Source organism: Hemitrygon akajei, chromosome 22 (assembly GCF_048418815.1).
Source record: "Hemitrygon akajei chromosome 22, sHemAka1.3, whole genome shotgun sequence".
Classification (NCBI taxonomy): domain Eukaryota; kingdom Metazoa; phylum Chordata; class Chondrichthyes; order Myliobatiformes; family Dasyatidae; genus Hemitrygon; species Hemitrygon akajei.
In genome coordinates this window covers 41,084,084-41,105,045 of record NC_133145.1, presented here as the reverse complement: position 1 = coordinate 41,105,045, position 20,962 = coordinate 41,084,084, and the positions used below count along the sequence as shown (strand labels likewise).

Genomic DNA, 20,962 nt, shown 5'->3' with positions numbered 1-20,962 from the left:
TGTTACATTGAGGACCGCGTCGATGCAAGGAAACTAAATTTGAAAGTCTACAGGTAAGAAAATTTTCATTTCAGATGATGAATACAAAATTTTAAAGTAACATTTCAACTAATTTGTTAAAAACTACCATTTGTTTAATGTGCAGATGACATTTTTGTTTGTGAATTAAGGGTTATGGGGAAAAGGCAAGTAGATAGAGCTGAGTTTACGGACAGATCAGCCATGATCTTATTGAATGGTGGGGCAGGCTCGATGGGCCGGATGGCCTACTCCTGCTCCTATTTCTTATGTTCATATAAATATAATATAGCTTTCACTTGGTCCAGGTGTTTTTTTTAAACTTACATCAGAAGTTTTTTTGTCTAACCACCAGGCTGATTTGTCTCTTAATCTTTAGTCCTTTACCTCTCAATATTAATTTCTAGGTCTAATTTTCCTTACCAATAATAGTATCCCATTCCTATTCTTCGCTCCCCTTTTTCAAAGAGTCTTGATTTCATACTAAAATACAGTTCTACAAGGTTCTGAAAATCTCTTGTTCCTGGGAGACTTTTAAATTTGAAAACTGGTAGTCAGTTTTGCAACATGGATATGCTTAATGGTATCTTAACTTCAATTTTTTGAATAATTGAGTGATCTGTATAAACGTTGGTTACATTTTTGTCCTCTTTTCCATAAATGCTGCCTGGCCTATTGAATTCCTCCAGCATTTTGTGTGTCTTCCGTGTATGTAAATAATGTATTATCAAGGTGTATATATATATATGTCACTGTATACAACCCTGAGATTTATTTTCTTGCAGACATACTCAATAAATCCATATAAGAATAATAGCAAATACAGAATCAATGAAAGACTGCACGAACTGGGTGTTCAACCAGTGGGCAAGGACAACAGTGCAAATACATAAGAAATAATAAGTAGCAATAAACATCAAGAACATAAGCTTGAGATAGTGACGACAGTAACTTGTGGAGTTTAGTGCCAGTTTTTAAAAAAACAAGCAGGGTCTGTCAAGACTTTCTGTGGAGATTGTTTGGATTATTGGGCACTTGTCAAGGGCCAATAAAAAAGTTAGATTTAAGGTGAGACTTTGGCTCAAAAGGCTTTTGTAAAAAGAGGCAGAGGCTAAGGTAAGTTCTGGTAAATTTCTGGTAAGTTTCCTTCTTTCATTCTTTCTTATTGCACAGTTAGAGCAGTGGGAATGACAGAACAGTGAGTGCTACTTTTGCAAGATATAGAGAAGACCTCCAATACTGGTGCAACTACAGCTGCAAGAAATGCATCCAGCTGCAGCTTCTTGCAGACTATGTTGGGGAACTGGAGCTGGAGCTAGATGATCATTTGGAAGATGGAGAGGATGATTGAATTGAATGGTTAAGGAGGTAGTTATGCCTAATGTGCAGGACACAAGTAACTGGGTTACCATCGGGAGAGGTTAAGTAGATAGGCAGCCAGTGCAGGGTACCCCTGTGGTCATTCCACTCAATATCAAGAACAACCTAGCAGAGGAAAGCCAACAGAAGTCAGGACTCTGGCACTGAATCTGGTTTTGTGACTCAGAAGGAAAGGAAGGAGATAGGGGATTCTTTGGTTAGGGGAACAGGTTCTGTGGAAAAAGCAAGATTACTGGATGGTCAGGAATAACTCAGACTGAGTCCATAGCATACTTAAGGGAAAGAGTGAATAGCCGGAGGTAATAGTCCACATCAGTACCAATGACATAGGCAGGAAGGGTGATAAGGTTCTGCAAAGTGAATAATCTAGTGCTTTCCCGGCGTATGTGACAAATAGACTCTTCTTGGACTTCTAGCCAGGTACAAGTATCGATTATAACCAACGTTTCAATGACAAACTCAGCCATCTTCTTCAGGGATAATGCCATGCAAAGTGAATTCAGGGAGTTAGGTGCTGAGTTAAAGCAACAGACCTCCAAGGTAGTTATCTCAGGATTGCTACTCATGCCACATGCTAGTAAGACTAGAAATAGGAAGATAATTCAATTTAACATGTGGCTAAGGTGATGGAGCAGGAGAGAGGCTTCAGATTTTTGAATCATTGGGATTTCTTCTATGGAAGGTAGGACTTGCACAAAAGGGACGGATGGCTTGCACCTGAAGTGGAGGGGGACTGATATCCTTGTGGGAATATTTGCTACTGCTGCTCCAAGGGGGTTGGAGAAAGGGGGAAGAAATTAGAGTTGAAGGGGGATGGGAACCTGAGTGCCAAAGCAGATAGTGGAGCAGGGAAAGTAGATGTTACGCCTACTTACAAAGACAGGAACTGGAATGGTGAGCTTGATGGGACTAATGTTCTCAGTTTTGTCTATTTCAATGCAACAAGCATTGTAGGTAAGGCAAATTAGCTTGAATCATGGATCAATGCATAGAATTATGATATTGTATTCATTAGTCAGACTTGGTTGCAGAGGCACAGTACGGGCAGCTCAATATTCCAGAGTTCCAATTCAGACATAATAGAAGTGGGAGGGGTGGAATTACTTGTTAAGGAAAATGTCACAGCAGTGCTCACCCAGGACAGACTAGAGGGCTCATCTACTGAGTTAATACGAGTAGAACTGAGGAGTAAGAAAGTGATAACCATGTTAATGGCATTATATTTTAGACCTCACAGTAGTCAGTAGGATTTAGAGGAGCAAATTTGTACAGAGGCTGCAGACAGCTGCAAGAAAAATAAGGTTGTGATAATAGGTGTTTTTAACTTCCCAAATACTGACTGGGACTCCCATGCTGTAAAAGGACCAGATGGGTTAGAGTTTGTCAAATGTTTTTAGAAAAGCTTCCTGAATCAATATATACAAGTCTCACATAGAAAGAGTGCGATACTGGATCTCCTATTGGGGAACAAGACAGGGCAATGATAGACGTGTGTGTAGTGGAACCTTTTAAATTGGTTGATCACAAAGCCACTAGTTTCAAGATAAATATGGAGAAGAATAGACTGGTCCTCAGATTGAGATTCTGAAATGGAGAAGGGCCAGTTTTCATGGATTCAAAAAGGGTCTGGCAGATGTAGATTGAGATAGGGTTTTTTCTACCAGAAAGAAGCTCTTGGTAAATGGAAGGCCTTCAAAGAGTACGGATTATATATGTGCCTGTTAGAATAAAGGGCAAGGCTAATAGATTTAGAGAACCTTGATTTTCGAAGGATTTTGAGGCTCTGTTTAAGAAAAAGGAGATACAGAGCAGGTATAGGTAGCAAAGAAAAATGAGATGCTTGAGGAGTATAAGAAATCCAAGGGAACACTTAAGATGGAAATCAGAAGGGCTAAAAAAAGGTATGAAGTTGCTCTGGCAGACAAGGTGAAGGACAATTCCCAAGAGCTTCTAGATATGTATTAAGAGCGAAAGGATAGCAAGGAACTAAATTGGACAACTTGAAGATCAGTGAGGTCATCTATGCATGAATCTGAAAAAGATGGGGGGGGGGGGGGAATCTTAAATGGATTTTTGCACCATATTTACTTGGGAGATGAACATATGGTCTATAAAATGTGAGATAAAACAGTAGCGAGATCATGGACTGTATTCAAATTACAGAAGAGAAGGTGCTTGCTGTCTTTAGTCATATTGAGGTGGATAAGTCCCCAGACAAGGTGTCTTCTTAGATCTTGTAGGAAGCTAGTGCAGAAATTGCAGGGTTCCTGGCAGCTGAAAAAAATGGGAGCTGAAAATGGCAGATGGAATTTAATGCCGACAAATATGAAGTGTTTCATTTTGGGAAGACAAACCAGGGTAGGATTTATACAATCCTACACTGGGACACAGAGGAGTGCAGTAGAACAGAGGGACCTGGGAATATAGATTCTTAATTCCTTGAAAATGGTATCACAGATAGATAGGTTCATAAAGAGATCTTTTGGCACACTGGCCTTCATAAATCAAGATACTGAGTACAGAAGTTGGGATGTTACATCAAAGAAATTGGTGAGGCCTAATTTGGAGTATTCTAAACAAGAGAACATCTACAGATGTTGGAAATCCAAGCAACACACTCAGAATGCTGGAAGAGCTCAACAGGCGTCTAAGGAAAAGAGTATAGTCAAAGTTTTGGGCCAAGACCTTTCCTCAGGACTGGAGAAAAAAACGAGGGTCAGAGTTAGAAGGTGAGGGGACAGGAGGAAGAAACTGGGAGGGGGACAGGTGCTGGGAAGTTGATTGGTGAAAGATGTAAGGGCTGGAGAAGGGGAAATCTAATAGGAGAGACCAGAAGGCCATAGAAGAAAGAAAAGGGGGAGGAGCACCAGACAGTGCAAGCAGGGAGATAAAGTGAGAGAGGGGAAAGGGATTGGGGAATGGGGAAGGGGGTGGGATTGGGGTGGTAGCCATTACTGTAAGTTCATGCCATCAGGTTGGAGGCTACCCAGATGGACTATAAGGTGTTGCTCTGCCAACCTGAGTGTGGCCTCATCGTGCCAGTAGAGGAGGCCATGGATGGACATATCGGAATGGGAATGGGCTGTGGAATTAAAATGGGTGGCCACTGGGAAATCCTGCTTTTTCTGATGGACAGAGTGTAGACGTTCAGTGAAGCAGTCTCCCAATCTGCATCGGATCTCACTGATTTACAGGAGGTCACACCAGGGCATTGTATGTAGTTTTGGTCACCTACCAAGAGGAAAGATATGAATAACATTGAAAGAGTACAGAGAAAATTTACAAGGATGTTGCTGGGACTTGAGGAATTAGGCTAAACAGGTTAGGTCTTCTTTTTCTCTGGAATGTGTGATAATGAGGGCAGTTTTTATAGTTATACAAAATTATGGGGAGAATAGATAATATAAAAGCAAGCAGGCTTTTTGCACTAAAATTAGGTGAGATTACATCTAGAAGTCATAGTTTATAGCTGAAAGGTGAAATATTTCATGGGATTCTGAGGGGGAACTTCTTCATTCAGAGGGTGTTATGACTGTGGAATGAGCTGTCAGAGGAAGTGGGGGATGTGGTTTAGATTGCAATATTTAGAAATAGTTTAGATAAATACATGAATGGGATGGGGTGAGGGTCAATGGGATTAGTCAGAACTAGCATGGACTAGCTGAGTCAAAGGGCCTGCACTGTGCTGTAGTGTTTTGACTCTAAATCTGATTTCAAGTCACTTTGTCCTAATCCACTTGCTCATGTTGTTCAGATATAAATTAGAACATACAGTGGTCACAACCAGTATTGTCAACTTGTATTCCACAGCAGTAAACAAAGACGACGAGTTTAAATTACCATCTTCTTCACAGTCCAACTATCCTGGACATTTTGCTTAATGTTATATTGAAGCATAGATAAAGAGAAAGGAAAATAAAATGATTGTTAAGGAACCTGATTATTTTCAAATGTTAAGCAAAACATTATTCCATTTTAGATTTTTAAAAATCTCAAAACACAACTTCAAGGAACGGCAGGGAAATTGTGCCATAACTTGCCCTCAAATTAACAACATTAAATGCATGATGTCAGACATCCCACTGCTCCTGGAAGTTCCAGGAGTTTCCTGCATATTGATAGTGGCTCCCTGACACCCGCAAATTATATGCAATATCCCGGAAATCAATTTTTTTGAGAGGGAGGGGGGGAGAGAGGGGAGGGGGGAGAGAATCCTGACTGGTCTCTCTTTATGCTAAGTCATATATGTCAAACTCAAGGCCCGCGGTGGAATTATCTTTGGCCCGCGAGATAATATCTAATTACTATTAAAGCTGGCCCCAGTAATCAAAGCGCCTATGGCGTATGATATGGCTAATGCTGAGTTTATTCAGGTACCAGGTTTTCAGGGTTTTTAGTGTTTATTCGGCAGTCTTGCTCGGCAGTCTTCTTCATAAGAAACGGAATTTGTAAAGTGAAACACTTTGTAGTTATAGCAGAGACTGAGACACATGAGAGCAGGCTGAAAAAACGGAGGCAACGAAAGCTGCGTTTGCACGCGTCCGACTGATCTGGCCTGCATGAAGCTGCATTTTGCTCAATCCAGCCCGTGACCTAAATTGAGTTTGACACCCCTGTGCTAAGTAGACCTATCAGTTTTCTCTGTGGGCGGGCTGTACAGTCGACCTCTCTCTCTCTCTCTCTCTCTCTCTCTCTCTCTCTCTCTCTCTCTCTCTTTCATTGTCCATCAGTTCAGTTTAGCATCCTGCAGCACCATGGCAGAGTGTTCCAAAAAATATATAAAACGTACTTCACCCCAGACTAAAGTGTACTCCTGCCTAATAAGGGTCAAAAATAATCACACAGTTGCTCGCTGCACTGTTTGCAACAGTGATTTTTCTATTGCCCCAGTGGGTTAAATGACTGTAAAAGACAGGTTGAAGTAAGTTTAACAGGTGTCATTCGTTCATTAGCATAACTAACGTTATTTAAACTAGCTGGCTAATTGTACAAGGCATTGGTAAGGCCAAATTTGGAATATTGTGTACAGTTCTGGTCACCAAATTATAGGAAAGATATCAATAAATTAGAGAGAGTGCAGAGACGATTTACTAGGATGTTACCTGGGTTTCAGCACTTAAGTTACAGAGAAAGGTTGAATAAGTTAGGTCTCTATTCATTGGAGCGTAGAAGGTTGAGGGGGTATTTGATCAAGGTATTTAAAATTTTGAGAGGGATAGATAGAGTTGACATGAATAGGCTGTTTCCATTGAGAGTAGGGGAGATTCAAACGAGAGGACATGATTTGAGAGTTAGGGGGCAAAAGTTTAAGGGAAACACGAGGGGGTATTTCTTTACTCAGAGAGTGATAGCTGTGTGGAATGAGCTTCCTGTAGAAGTAGTAGAGGCCAGTTCAGTTGTGTCATTTAAGGTAAAAGTGGATAGGTATATGGACAGGAAAGGAGTGGAGGGTTATGGGCTGAGTGCGGGTAGGTGGGACTAGGTGAGATTAAGAGTTCGGCACGGACTAAGAGAGCCGGAATGGCCTGTTTCCGTGCTGTGATTGTTATATGTTATATGGTTATATGGCTAGCTGCTAAGGAGCTACTCTATTGATGTTCTACGTGATGAGGCCAAACTCCCTCTACACTTGCTTAAAGTTGCGATAGAACAAAAAAAAACGACTCCATAATAATGTCCTGTATACATACACTCTTGGGGGTCGACCGGGATTGGGGGGGGGGGGGGTGATGGTGCTACCTCCTGAAATGAGTTTTTGCAGGGTGGGATGTCTGTGATGTGTTCATAAGGGCGTTGAAATTTGTGGGTTCTTTCTGCATAAGAAAGTGCGTGGCCCCAGATCGCAGTGCTCCAGCAAAGTACTTCATTGGCCTAAAAATGCCTAGAGAACCCTTGAAAACGACGTGAAAGATACTAAACAGACACAAGTCTCCATCTAGCACCAGTTTTGGGGCCAGGAAGTGTTCCACCCATTCCCGCCGAAACACCAACGACTCAGGTTAATATCTGCAAACACCGCAATAAAACATTTTGAACTCACCTTTTTTCTTCACTCTCAAATTAGTTTGAAGCCGGTTTAAACAGGCCGCCGATGCCTGCCGTTGCTATGGATACTGCGGTATTGCACCTCATGGGCGTCGAGCCCATTCCGCCCAGAGGTCGCGGCGGTGAAATGCAGTTCCAGGTTATTTCGCATCGCAATGTCTCGGGCGATGCTACGTTTTATTTGCCAATTTAAAATCAGAGCTATGGCATAGAGAAATCGAAACAGAATGGAAATAAATTGTCGCGAGGAGATCAGGGCGCAATTTCCTGCACTGAGTGATGATTTTTACTCATTCTTGTGGTTTAGTTTCTCTTATTAAATATCTTCTTGTTGTGTTTGATCACCAGAAGCCGGAAAAAAAAACAAAACTGAGGGGAAGCGGCTGGGTTGCTCCCGAATTCGTGCAAACATGTCCGCAAGGGCAGCTTGTCCTGGAGGGGAAGGGGAGGAAAGTCCTAGTTTTCTCCCAGAATCTTCGCCTCCGCTCCACCCATTTATAATGAACCACAAAGAACATATTCAGGATGTGATATCCAATCTCTGTAAAATTAAAATGGTGGATGATCTTAGAATTCAAATAAAACAGGAAGGGCTGCGTGATGGAAGAGTTTTGTAACCCAGTTTCCCCGTAATGAACCCGATCACCTAACTCGGAAAACTTGGTTGTGAATGCGTGAACCAAAAGTATTTGCATTCCCGAGTCCCTTCTGTTTATAGAGCTAGGCTTATTAGTACAGAAAAAATGTTAACATTACAGTCACAACGATAAAGCTGTCGGGAAATAAAAGTACATTCTAATGCCTTCTAAATGTTCATTCAAAATCAGTCTAAATCATCTATTATTTAGGGCCAGGCATTAAACAAGGGATCCTGAGGCAGAGACATTCAAATCGCGCTGATGAATATGGAAATTATTCTGTAGTGTGAGGGTTTCGTTTTATTTATCACGTACGAAATGAACGGGTGTCTTGTTTTAACCAGTCTAGGCAAATTTTAAGTGAAGGGGGGAAATAGTGAATTGACGTACGTTTCGGATGAGACACGGCCCTCTGGCTTTATTTGTACATGACAGAAAATGCGATGCTATCTATAGCTGTGGAATATCTCCTTCTTTACACTTTATGGATATCCCGCACACATTGTCATTATAGTTTCATAAGTACAGGAAGGCGGAACTGAAGCGGGAATGGAACGGTAAACATGTAATTAAGGATATTAATTTACATTCGAGAGATTCGGTTATACGAGTTAAAACAAAACAAAATGAGATTGAACAGAAACGAGGAAGATTTAAGTCAAATACCAACAGAGGCAGAAAAACATGTAGAGAGGAGAATGACATATGAGAAAGAAATAATTGCTCTGAATGTGAGGAACACAATTTCAGTGAGTATTTTGAATAGATTGGTTGTGTTTAATATTTGCGAACTATGGACCCAACAAAAGGCCACAGAATTCCTTGATGACAATTTTCTATTCAAATTGCTCATCGTGATTACAACTAACTGGCTAAAACATAATATTGTACATCATTCCACCCAGACAGAAAGAACAAAGATACATAAATTTATATTTGCATTAACAGGTGTATTTCAGAGATTGAAAATATAGATGGTATAACAAAAGATAAACCAATATGTTGGTGGTACTTCTTGCCATTGAATTGGGAGTTGATTCCCTCATTCTCATAGTGTCAATATAGAAATTGTGGCAGCCAATGTATTACAGGGAGGGGGCAGGAGAATAAGGTTAAAATGATAATAAATCAGCCATGATGGAATGGCCCTGACAAAAATCTAGTGGAAATTGTAAATAAAACTTGAAAACATTGGAAATACTCGGCAGACCAGGCAGCATCCACAGAGAAAGTCAGTTTGTTTTAGCTCCAGTTTCCAGCATTAAACAAAGAACAGTACAACACCAGAAAAGACCCTTCCGCCCAGACTGTCTGTGCTGAACACAATGCCAAATTAAATTATCTTTAGCCTGCAAATGATCCATTATTCACCATACCCTACATTTTCACGTGCCTGCCAAACATCTCTATCATAGCTACTTCCACTACCTCTGACATCCCATTCTAGATACTTACACTCTGTGTAAAAAAAACCTGCCGACACATCTCCTTTAAACTTCCCCTCTCACCTTAAATGCACATCTTCTAGATCTTGGGAAGATTCTGGTTGTCTACTCTATTTTCATAAACTTCTATCAGGCCTCTCCTCAACTTCTGACACTCTAGAGAACACACCCATTTGTCCAACCTCTCCTTGTAGCTCAAACCATCTAATCCAGCATCTTGGTAAACCTCTTCTGCAGCCTTTCCAAAGGCTCCTTTAGGACTGCATTGCCTGTAACCTGAGAGAATGAGGGAAGATTTGATATAGGTATACATAATGATGAGGGGGTATAGATAGGGTAAATGCAAGCAGGCTTTTTCTCCGCCCCCCCCCCCCCAGAAAACTACTAGAAGTCATACTGTAGGTTAGGGTGAAAAGTGAAATGTTTTAGGGGGATCTGAGGGGGAGTTTCTTCACTCGGAGTGTAATGAGAGTGTGGAACAAGCTGCCAGCAGAAGTGATAGATGCTGGTTCAGTTTCAACATCTACATGAAATTTGGATGAGTAGGCAGATAGGGGGAGGTCTGGAAGGCTGGTGTCCAGGAGTGAGTTAATGGGATGAAGCAGAATAATAGTTTGGCATGGACTAGATGAACTGAAGAGTCTGTGTTACTCTGTGGCTCAATGCTCCACGAGCCACATTAGCACCCTGCCACCACTATCTACTGTTATCTATGAGCAGGCAAATTCTAAATCCAAACTACCAAGTCTCTCTCAGTGGATCCCCTGCACCATAACCTTTCAGGTCAGCCTACCATGAGGGATCTTGTAAAGTGCCTTACTAAAATCCAGGTAGACCAAATCCACTGATCTACTCTCATCAGTCGCCTTTGTGTCACAGTCTGGTCTGTGGACTCCTCATTCCAGTTATTTCCCTTTCCCCGTGTTCTGTTGGGCTCCTTGATTAAGGCACCTGATCTTCATTTTGAACCGGCAGCATAAAAGGTCCTGGGTTACAGCTATTCATGGCTGGACCATCATCAGAAGTTTGTCACCAGAAGCCAGTCATCTCAGCAAGGTGGCTATGTCTGTCTCAGGGCCGCCGAGAATCGTGGACTCCAGTTGCTTCAGTGCCATGGCTGTTTAGTGAATTCAGTCGTTTTCGTGTCCAGCTGAGTTGCTGGCTGTTTTGCCGCTACTCCAAGAAAGATACAAATTCTGTCGTTTTCATGGCTGGCTGAGACTGGGTCGAGTCGGTAGCCTGACGTCCGCTGTTCCTGGGTCGAGTTGAGAGCCTGACGTCTGCAGTTCCTGGGTTGAGTTAAAAGTCTGCTGTTTAAGTCCTTCCAGCTGAGTAAGTCCGACTGTTTGCCATTACTCCAAGTTGGGTATTCAGTCTCCTCATTGTCCAAGTCCTTCCAGCTGAGTAGGTCTGGCCATTTGCCGCTACTCCGAGTTGGGTAGTCTGTCTCCTTGTTGTCCAAGTCCAGGCTCCAAGCCATGTTCCAGTTCCAGGCTCCATGTTCCAATTCTAGGCTCCGAGTCTGAGTCAAGATCCAGGTTCTGAGTCTGAGTCCTAGTCCAAGTCAAGTCCGAGTCGAAGTCCTAGTCCAGGTTTTACCGGTTTGTTATCCAATGTTTACGTCCAGGTTGACATTTTTGTCCTCGCTCCCTGGCCTTCCTAGTAATTATCAATAAATACTGTTCTGTTTATACTACCTCTGTGTCTGTGTCCTGCACTTGGGTCTGCTCCCAACACCCCCTTGTAACACTTTGACACCTCCTGAGAATATTCATATTTGTAGGACATGACCTGCCCTGCAAAAGCCTCATTGACCGTCCCTAATCAGGACCTGTTTTTTTTCCCCAAATGTGTGTAAATCCTGTCCCTAAGAATCCTCTTCCCTACCACTGATGTGAGGTTCTCTCACCTATAATTTCCCGGATTATCCTAATTTCTCTTCTTGAACAAAGGAACTATGTTGGTTACAAAGCAGTCCCTTAAGACTTCAGCTGTTGCTAATAAGGCTACAAAAGACTGTCAAGTTCCCAGCAATTTGCTCTCTTTCTTTCAGTAATCTTGGATATATCCCATCAGCCCCTGTGGACTTAATCACCTTGATGCTCTTCAAAAGGTAGTGCTACCTTCCTGATCTAAAGTGTACCACTACATTTGAATGCTCCCACATGTTACAACTATCCTCCATTTCCTAACTCCCTAATGAAGACCAACACAAAGTATTCATTTAGCACCTCGCCCGCATCCTCTGGCTGCAAGCATAAATTATCCTCGAGTAGTCCTACTCTCTCCCGAGTTATCCATTTGTTTTTAATGTAAATATAGAATGAATAGGGATTATAAAATTTAGGATTATGACTTGGGAGTATAAAATGATCAACACTGGCGCACCCCAGGGATGTGTGCTTAGCCCACTGCTTTACTCTCACTACACCCATGACTGTGTGGCTAGGAATACTCGAAAACTTCTATACACATACCGTGAGCAGTATTCTCACAGGCCGCATCACAGTCTGATATGGTCGGGGAAGGGGGTGCATGAGGGGAGGGGGCTACTGCACAGGACCAAAAGAAGCTACAGAGATTTGTAAAATTAGTCATCTCTATTCTGGGTACTAGCCTCCATAGTATCCAGGACATTTTCAAGGAGTGGTGCCACAGAAAGGCAGCGTCCATTATTACTGACTGCCATCACACAGGACATGCCCTATTCTCATTGTTACCTACAAGGAAGAGGTACAGAAGCCTGAAGGAACACACTCAGCAATTCAGAAACAGCTTCTGCCATCCGATTCCTAAATGGGCATCGAACCCATGAACACTATACTTACTGTAATTGATTTATTTCTTTATTTTTCCTTCTATATTATCATGTACTGCACTGTACTACTGCTGCTAAGTTAACAAATTTCATGACACATGCCAGTGATAATAAACCTGATCCTGATTCTCTTTAATCCTCAAATCTGCAGTACTCTGACACAATTGTCACCATTGTGGACTGAACGTAGGTGTTCTGTGTAGTGTTTACACAAGCTGTATCTATAGGAAAGTTAGAGGAGACGGGGTAGTACTATACATTGCAGGAAGTGAAACTAGATCCAGGAATAGTTGGCTCTTGGGGGGGGGGGGGGGGGGGAGAAAGTGAGTAGGCTTTTTCGACTGAGTGAGACTCATGGGTCAATGTTGAAAGGTGAAATGTATAAGGGCAACAAGAAGGGTAACTTCTTCACTCAGAGGGTGGTGAGAGTGTGGAATGAGCTACCAGTGCAAGTGGTGGATGCGGGTTTGATATCAACATTTAAGAGAAATTTGGATAGGTACATGGATTGGAGGGGTATGGAAGGCCCTGGTGTAGATGGATGGAAATAGACAGATTAATGGTTCAGTATGAATGAATGGGCTGTTTCTGTGTGGTACTGTTCTATGACTCCAAGTGTTACATAATTTGTGTTTGCTTGGGATGGAGGTGGAAAGGGTCAATAACAAATTTCTGGGTGATATCTTATCAGAGGATCTGTCCTGGGACTAGCATGTAAATGCTTATTCAAAAAAAAAAGCACAGCAGTGCTTCTCCTTTCTCAGAAGCTTGCGTAGATGCAGCGTGTTATCTAAAACTGACCGATTTCTGCAGCTGCACTATAGACGGTATCATTACTGGTTGCGTCACGATCAAATACAAATGGCCAAGAACAGAATAGCCCAATTCATCATGGAAAAGGGCCTCTCCACCACTAGACACATTTACAAAGAGCACTGCCACAAGAAAACAACACTATCATCAAGGACCACCAGTGTCCCAGCCATGCTCTCTTCTCAATGTTTTCCATTGATTCCTTTGTCCTTCTTTATTCCACTGCGGATGCCTGCAAGAAAATTAATCTCAAGATAGTATTTAGTGATATATAGGCACTTTGATTATAAATTTATTTTGAACTTTGAGAAGAGGTTAGTGTATTGGCGGAGACTGAACCGGGAAGTTGCAGATTGGATCCCTTTGGAATGCTGAAAGACATGGGAAAGATTTAGCTGGTGGTATTGTGGCTTGGGAAAAGAAAGAACATGAAAATTGAGTGCACTGCTGGTCCTAATGACTATCTAAATTTATTACTAAATTATAAATCTGGAGATCCAAACAAAGTTCGTGTAAAACTAATTTATCCTAGGACGCAACGCAGTTAGGGGTCGGGGCTGATATTCCTGAAATTCGACAGATAGAGAGTTTACTTTGCAGTAACAGTTTATTTTTCCGTCATTCCATTCCTGTCTCGGAAGTCTTAGATTATTTAAAATCCGAAGTATCCTCTCGCTTGTTCGGAATTCTTACTGTGTTAACACAATATGTAAACATCCGTTGTTCTTAGATTAGGTAGCTATAGCACTTACTTCCTGCTTCCTTATTGAAGGATGAACCATTTGATTGCTAGTAACATATCTGAACTGCAGTGCTGGGCTCATACACAGCATGGTGAGGAAGTAACAGGCGGTCATCGGGACCTCGCGGAGCTGTTTCGGGGAACAACGGCTGACGTATAGACAGCTATTCAATAAGAGCAAAGCATCGCACGCCTGTGCTCAATTTCGTCGTGGTGATATAAGACGACCGTGAAGGTAAGGACCTACAGTCTTGTAACTTGTATAGTGTAGTTAAATTGTGAGCACCTTTGTATAATTCCAAGCATCATGACGTGAGAGATGATTAACATAATTTTTACGAATTTTTTTTCAGAATATAAAATTGTATTTTAAGTCTTATAGGAAACCAATTTTGTACAATTTGATGAGATGTTGAATTTAATCAGCCCTCAGTATTAATTAAGATGCTTGGCATAGCATTGCATTTAGTTATGGTAGAGAATTAGGTAACATTGCCCGGATGCTCTGTTCGAGTATCAATCTAAGACTGGGTTCAGGAAACAAAAATAACCCACTGAGCATATGATTATACTCATGTGTGCTTTAACAAAAATACCAAAAAGTATATGATCCTTGAGGAATGAAGGTGATAACGTGCGCACGAACAACAAATGCCGATGGGCTGTGGGAGGAAAGGTGTTTGTGAAAACTCCGCACGTTTACAATAGTCTTCCTGTTTTAAAGTGAAAAGTCTAAATGCTTAATAAAAATGTCTGATGTTGAAAAAATAAACTAACACGAAGGAGCAATTGTCCCGAACCGTCTATTTCACTTCATTTCATCATCCCCCACGCGGTATTACATACCGTATATCCTGTCTTTTGGAGTTCCCCGCTTCAAACCAGCATGGCTCACTTTGCTAACTTCTTTACCCACCCTCAGTACACTCACGTATTTCCCTTTCCCTTCAATGATGCACGAAAAATTCATAAGCAGAACCAATCTGAATAAATCTAATTGTGTCGACGGCAGTAGCCTGGATTCTGAAACGCAAAAGAAACATTTCAGATTAAATTTGTAAAATGCTTGACCTTCACTTATATACCCGATCCATTCTATTACAGAGAATGCCCTGTCTAGCGATGCCGTAGAGTTATATGCTGGCGTGCATAGGCGATAGGGTAACGTTGTATGGGCTCAACCAATGTTGTCTTTACCTCAAAGATAACTCGGTCCCCCACCTGCTGATAATTGGGGCAAAGAACTCGTTAATCAACTTGTTTTCCCGACGTTAACTGTTCTGAACAGATTAAGATCCGACGCGTGTGTGCTGAGCTGGACCACTACGTTGGAAGGCTTCCTTTAAAAATAATCCAGTGTGTTTTCCTCGCTGATTTGAGAGGTGTATATTTCTGAATGTTAGCAATTGATTACACCCCCCACCCCAGCTACCTACTAACCAGTCTCGTCGGACGCCCTTCAGAGTCCTTGACCACTCTTGTCTATTAATCCTCATTGTGTTGCGTACTGGGTGCTCCCGTATTCTTGGGTCACGTCTCTCACGTCCTCCTGCAGTGGCTTGATGCTATGTTACACCTACTTCCTCTTTCAGCCGCACCAGGTCCAGTGCACTATTCCCCAGGCTCCAACACCGAATACTTGCAGGGATGACGAAATATAATAAATAATTGTGCCTTGAGTCTGTTGATGCCGGACATACCTGGGGGAAAACTGGATGGGAGGGAAGCGAGAGGTTGCCGAGCAGCCGAGTAAATTTTCTTAAGCCTGCATGTCGCGCTCCAATTTGACTGTGACTGTTCACATGCGAACAGGAGTTCTATATCTAAAGTTACACCAGTATAACTTGTTGATCAATTATAAGGAAAACGTGTCTTGTAACAATCAGGCGATATTTGCATCATTAAGTTTAATTGGCTGAAGGATTGTGAGACTGAGACAGACCTCGTGGCTACGCTGTGTAAACGGTCTCTAGTGTTTAGTTGAGGATTGGCTTGATTCTATAGCGATCACGGAGTACGTGTGTGCTGACTTGACAGTTGGAGGATAGTTTGGGTAACTTGCATTCTTGACCTTGTCCTTTTGTCTAAATCTGAGGTTAGCTGAGAGGCGAGCCCTACAGGGTTTTTTTTGTCTGCTCTGCTCCAGTTCTAACCACCCGGCAAAAATACGAAACCGGATGCAGCAGATTGTGTGTGAAGTTGCACTGACAGGTTGAAGTTTAAATTATGTGAACCAGTGTAACTGGACAGCATGAAAGGCGTACTTAAGTACTAAGCAGGTGCAGCTTTGTTAATTTTCCCCGAAAAGGATAAGCTTTTTAATTGCTAGCCATGGGTAATCTGATTTCAAGATACTGAATTGAAACATTGTCCTTTAATGGGCAGATTTGTCATAAACATATCAAGCTTGTTATTTCAATCAGATCTCGGCAGCTTTGTAGGTGGGCGCCGTGTTAGGCAGATTGAAGTTCGTATCCGGGAGACGCAATTTGCATATGACGTAAAATGTGCACGAGCTCCGATACAGGTTCAGCATATCACCCAGGATGCAATGAACTAACGTAAACATTTTTGTTGGATTACCAGTTTTACAGGACAAGAAGCTTACGAAAGCTAACTTGCTTCACAGCTTTACAAACTTCAATGACTAAAATGTGTTGCAGTAGAGTAGAAATATGGTGATCCTGGCATTTTTCATTGTCGTGAAGGATAAGCTATAGCAATTGCATGAGGAGATGAGGGGGGAAAAAAAGATTTCCCCCTCTCTCGTCTGAGGTTATGCAAATGTATTTTAAAAGGGAAAAAAATACCTGCTGGGGGGTACACAGTAGATTCTGCTTCATTGTCTGGTGATGGGAGAAGTGGTGCGGTTAAGTTTGCCACCTTCAAATAATTAAGACTCTTTCTTTTACTTTATTGGGGGCAAATGGATTCCATTTTGACCAAAAGCCGTGGGAGCAGAATTAGTCCATTTGGCCCGTCGAGCATTCTCTGTCATTCCATCATGGTTGATTTATTTTGCCTCTCAACCACATTCCCCTAACCTTTGATGCCCTTACTAATCAAGAACCTATCAAACTCTACTTTAAGTATATCCAATGACTTGGCCTTCATAGCCATCTCTGACAATTTCCAGATTCACCACCGTCTGGCTAAAGAAATTCCTCCTCACCTCTGTTCTAAAAGGATGTCTTATTCTGTGGTTGCGCTTTCTGGCCTCAGACTTTCCTCCCACAATTGGCAACATCCTCGCCATGTATTCTAGATTGGCCTTGAGTTTCATTCTTCTAAACTCCAGGGATACCAGCCTCAGAACCATCAAATGCTCCTCATGCCTTCAGTCCCGGGATCATTCTCATAAACTGTCTCCAGTGCCTGCATATTCTTTACTTGGATATGGGGTCCAAAACTAAATGACCCGGTCCAGTATAGTGGGTTTTTTTATTTCAAAGATGAAGTGTGAGATGGAAGGGGAAGATTCTAGGCCTGGGCCTACGGACAATTCTGATAAAGGTTAGTGATGAAGAGTTCCAATCTTCTGAGTCATTTCACTGCACTAGTGGACCAACGGACACAAAGAAAAAGTCCATCTTTACAATGAAAGCTACTTATCAATGGGTTTTATGTGGACTGGTGATCCAAGTTGTCCTATTCCATTGTGCATAGTTTGTGGCAAACAACTTACAAATGTAGCAATGGCTCCGGCAAAACTGAAAAGACACTAAACTACAAATCACAGCCATATGACAAGTAACAGTGCTGATTATTTTAAACAACTATTGGAATCTCAAAACAAACAGATTAAAGCTTTTGAAAAACAAAGTCTCAGTCAGTAAAAGGATTCAGGAAGCAAGTTATTTAGTAGCTTAAGACTCATTCACTTGAGAATGTTTTTTAAAAAATAAACCGTGAAAACCTGGACAAAGAGCACACCAATCTCCTGCTACATACAGAAATCTGGTGGCTTAGCGGAGGAAGAGTTCTTAACAGGGTGTTTGATCTGAAAGGTGAATTGTAGGAGTACTTTCAAGAAAATAGGCTAGATTTTGCTGAGTGCTTTGAAGATGAAGAATTCCTTTAGAAACTAGCCTACTTAACAGCCATTTTTCGTAATATATAATCAGTTGAACAAGGTCTCTGCAAGGTCCTGGAGAAAATGCTGTGACTTCAAGTGACAGATTCTTGGATTTAAAAGGAAACTGAATCTTTGGAGAAATCATGTTGCAAAAGGAAATCTTGAAATGTTTCCATTGCTGCTTGGGCTTGAAACTGAGGAAGGATTTCAGAAAGTCTTGAGTCTTGTTGAAAACTACCTGGAAGAACTGCAGAACAAAATGAAACAACATCTTTCCTCCCTTCAACACAAGTGTGTGACTGGGTAAGGGACCCTTTCTCTGAATATACTGCTCAGCCTGAGAACTCCTCTTTGAGAGAAGAGAAAGAACTTTGTAAGCTGCTCTCTGATTATGCACTCAAGATGAGATTTACTGACCTGCCCCTGGACAAGTTCTAGATTTCTGTGAAAGAAGAGTATCCTACCATTCATAGGAAAACAGAACATTTTGCTGCATTGTTCAACTTGTACTACGAGAAAGCTTTTTATTGTTTAACAAATATGAAGAGCAAGGACCTAAATTGTCTCATTTCAATTAAAGGTGAAAACCTCAAGTTTGACCCAGAAGTAAGAAATTTATCATGCTTACTTTGTGACTTTTTTGAAATTCGTGAAAGGGAAAGAAAGATAAATTTCAAGAAAGGTAAAATAAAAGTCATTCTCTACTCAAAAGAGCATTAACAATTATTTTTAGATGATCATATCTGCAACAACTTTTATGTACCGTGCGCTTATAGATATACCGTAGATTCCGGATTTTAAGCCGCTACTTTTTTCCCACATTTTGAACAGCTTTGAACTTTGCGGCCTTTAATACGGAGCGGCTAATGCATTATTTTTTTTCATGCCGCCTCGTAAACATTTTGCCTCGTAACAGTAGACCAATAAAATTGATGAGTAGTTCACAGAGGTCCAATGAAATTGTACGATAAATCAAGCGCACTTTCACAATTAAATTATTGTAAATCAGTCATTTGTACTCACCCTCATCAACATGGAAAACACTCGAAGCATTGTGCTGCCTTATGGCAGTTATTTAGTTTATAATATTTTCGCTTAGTAATTCATTTTCTAGTTAAAGTTAGAAGAGTTTTAACTATATTTGTTTTCTGTACTACATCGCGGGATGCTATGACGTCACACCCGGTTTCGCCGCGTCTTGTGGGAAAAATGCCGTTTGCGATAAACGGAAAGGAGGGGGTCGAGCGGCAGAGCGAAAACGCTGCTTTTAAGTTAAAGGCGATCAATAACTTTTCCTGGTAGGCTGCAGTATATATATTTTTTACCAGTCGTTAGGAGATATTGGAATGTTGTTCAGTAAAGAAGTATACGCAACGTATATTTAAAAGTAGCCGCATTACGGGCACGGTTCGAAAAAAAGCATTTGCAATATGTATTTGTTTTTGTTACCATATGGATTTAATTAAAAGTTTAAAAAATCCTCACGTGTAATATCTTTCTGTGTAAATATCTCATATTACAACGTGGGACACCTGCGGCCGAAAATCCGGTGCGGCCTTTACAAGTAAAAAATTGATTTTATTTCTAAAATTAGAGCCAGCGGCTTTTAATCAGGTGCGCTCTGTAGTCCGGAATCTACGGTAATAATTTTTATGCAGGTGTTCCCTGTGACCTGAAAATTATTTCAAGGGTTCCTCCATGGCAAAAAAGATTGAGAGGCTTGTCTACAAAGAATCATGTTGAATGTATGCAAAATCTTGGATAAGACTGATATTTTGAAAGCAAAACTTTTTTTTTGTTCTATATATGCTGGAAGGATTTCTTAATTGTGTACAAAAATGCTTCTTCCTGTTCTCCCAGGAATGTGAAAATGTTTAAATATCAATACTATATTCTTTATATTTCCATAATATATAATACTTGATTGGCAGAAAAAAGCTAAGGGCCAACTGTCATTCTACTCCACTTCTGTATATCATTTGGCTCAGCAGTGCCATTACTGGAAGGACATGGAAGTCAGATAGTGATTAAAGTCAATACGTGATTAAAAATTAAATTTTGGTACTGCAATACTTTTGTATTGGGAGATTACTTTGCCCCTGTTGGTTGCCCTTATTGTGTGGGTGAGTGGTAGAATCTGGTGAGAATCCATGAAAATAAGGGAAATAAAATGCAGGGTAAATGTAAGATCATTGTAAGTGGTTGATACAGACTTTGTGGCTGAATGGCCTATTTCCATACTGCATCTCTGACTCCATATCACAACTTTTTTTAAAAGCCAAGTGAGATTAAAGTGATGATCAAGGTTCATAAATTACAATTAAGTGGATTATCAAAAGTATAAGATATGAAGCATAGCGTGCAACTCATAAGTCAAGAAAAATTAAGTTTACTGTGCTACAACAGTGAGAGTTGAAAAGTAAATGGCAATCTTTGTCTCTTGTATTGTTCTAGAATTCATAACAAAATTTGCTTCCAGAATTTTTTAAATTTGCACTTAGTGGCCACTTTATTAGGTATACAGTATTCTGTATCTAATATAGCCATTTTATTATGTTCATGGTGTAACTCAACCACTTCAAGTTCAGAGATGCTCTTCTACACTCCACCTTTGTAATGCGTGGTTGTTTGAGTTGCGTTCATCTGGCTGTCGGTTTGAACCACTCTGGCCATTTCCCTTTGACCTCTATCATCAACAAGGCATTTTAGCCCATAGAACTGCCACTCATTGAATTTTTTTTGTTTATTGCACCATCCTGTATAAACTCTAGAGATTGTTGTGTGTTAAAATCCCAAGAAATCAGCAATTTCTGAGATACTCGAACCACCCCATCAACCACCAACAATCATTCCACAGTCTAAGTCACTTGGATCCCATTTCTTTTCCCATTCTGAGGTTTGGTGTGAATACCAACTGACTTTTACGCATTGAGTTACTGTCTGTCACAGGATTGGCGAGATCATATTGGTGAGACCCAATGCAGACTA

General features: G+C 41.1%; 2 protein-coding genes across 5 annotated transcripts in view; one reads left to right on the top strand and one right to left on the bottom strand.

Annotated features, from left to right (window-relative positions):
* ccdc57 (coiled-coil domain containing 57) overlaps positions 1–15,781 on the bottom strand; it is a 161,892-nt gene extending 146,111 nt beyond the window's left edge. For 2 of the 4 annotated variants that reach the window (XM_073026074.1, XM_073026075.1), the window contains exons 1-2: positions 15,340–15,781; positions 14,746–14,922 (exon numbers count right to left, since the gene is read on the bottom strand). In XM_073026074.1, coding sequence (XP_072882175.1) covers positions 14,746–14,869 — 124 coding nt within the window. In that variant the 5' untranslated portion in view covers positions 14,870–14,922; positions 15,340–15,781. Of the gene's footprint in view, positions 1–7,438; positions 7,645–14,745; positions 14,923–15,339 lie in introns of all 4 variants that reach the window. The other 2 variants (XM_073026076.1, XM_073026077.1) reach the window with 2 other exon arrangements.
* Positions 13,980–20,962, top strand: part of LOC140714654 (monocarboxylate transporter 4-like) — a 46,154-nt gene continuing 39,171 nt past the window's right edge. The window contains exon 1 of the mRNA XM_073026078.1: positions 13,980–14,134. The gene's annotated coding sequence lies outside the window, so the exon portion shown is untranslated. The remainder of the gene's footprint in view (positions 14,135–20,962) is intronic.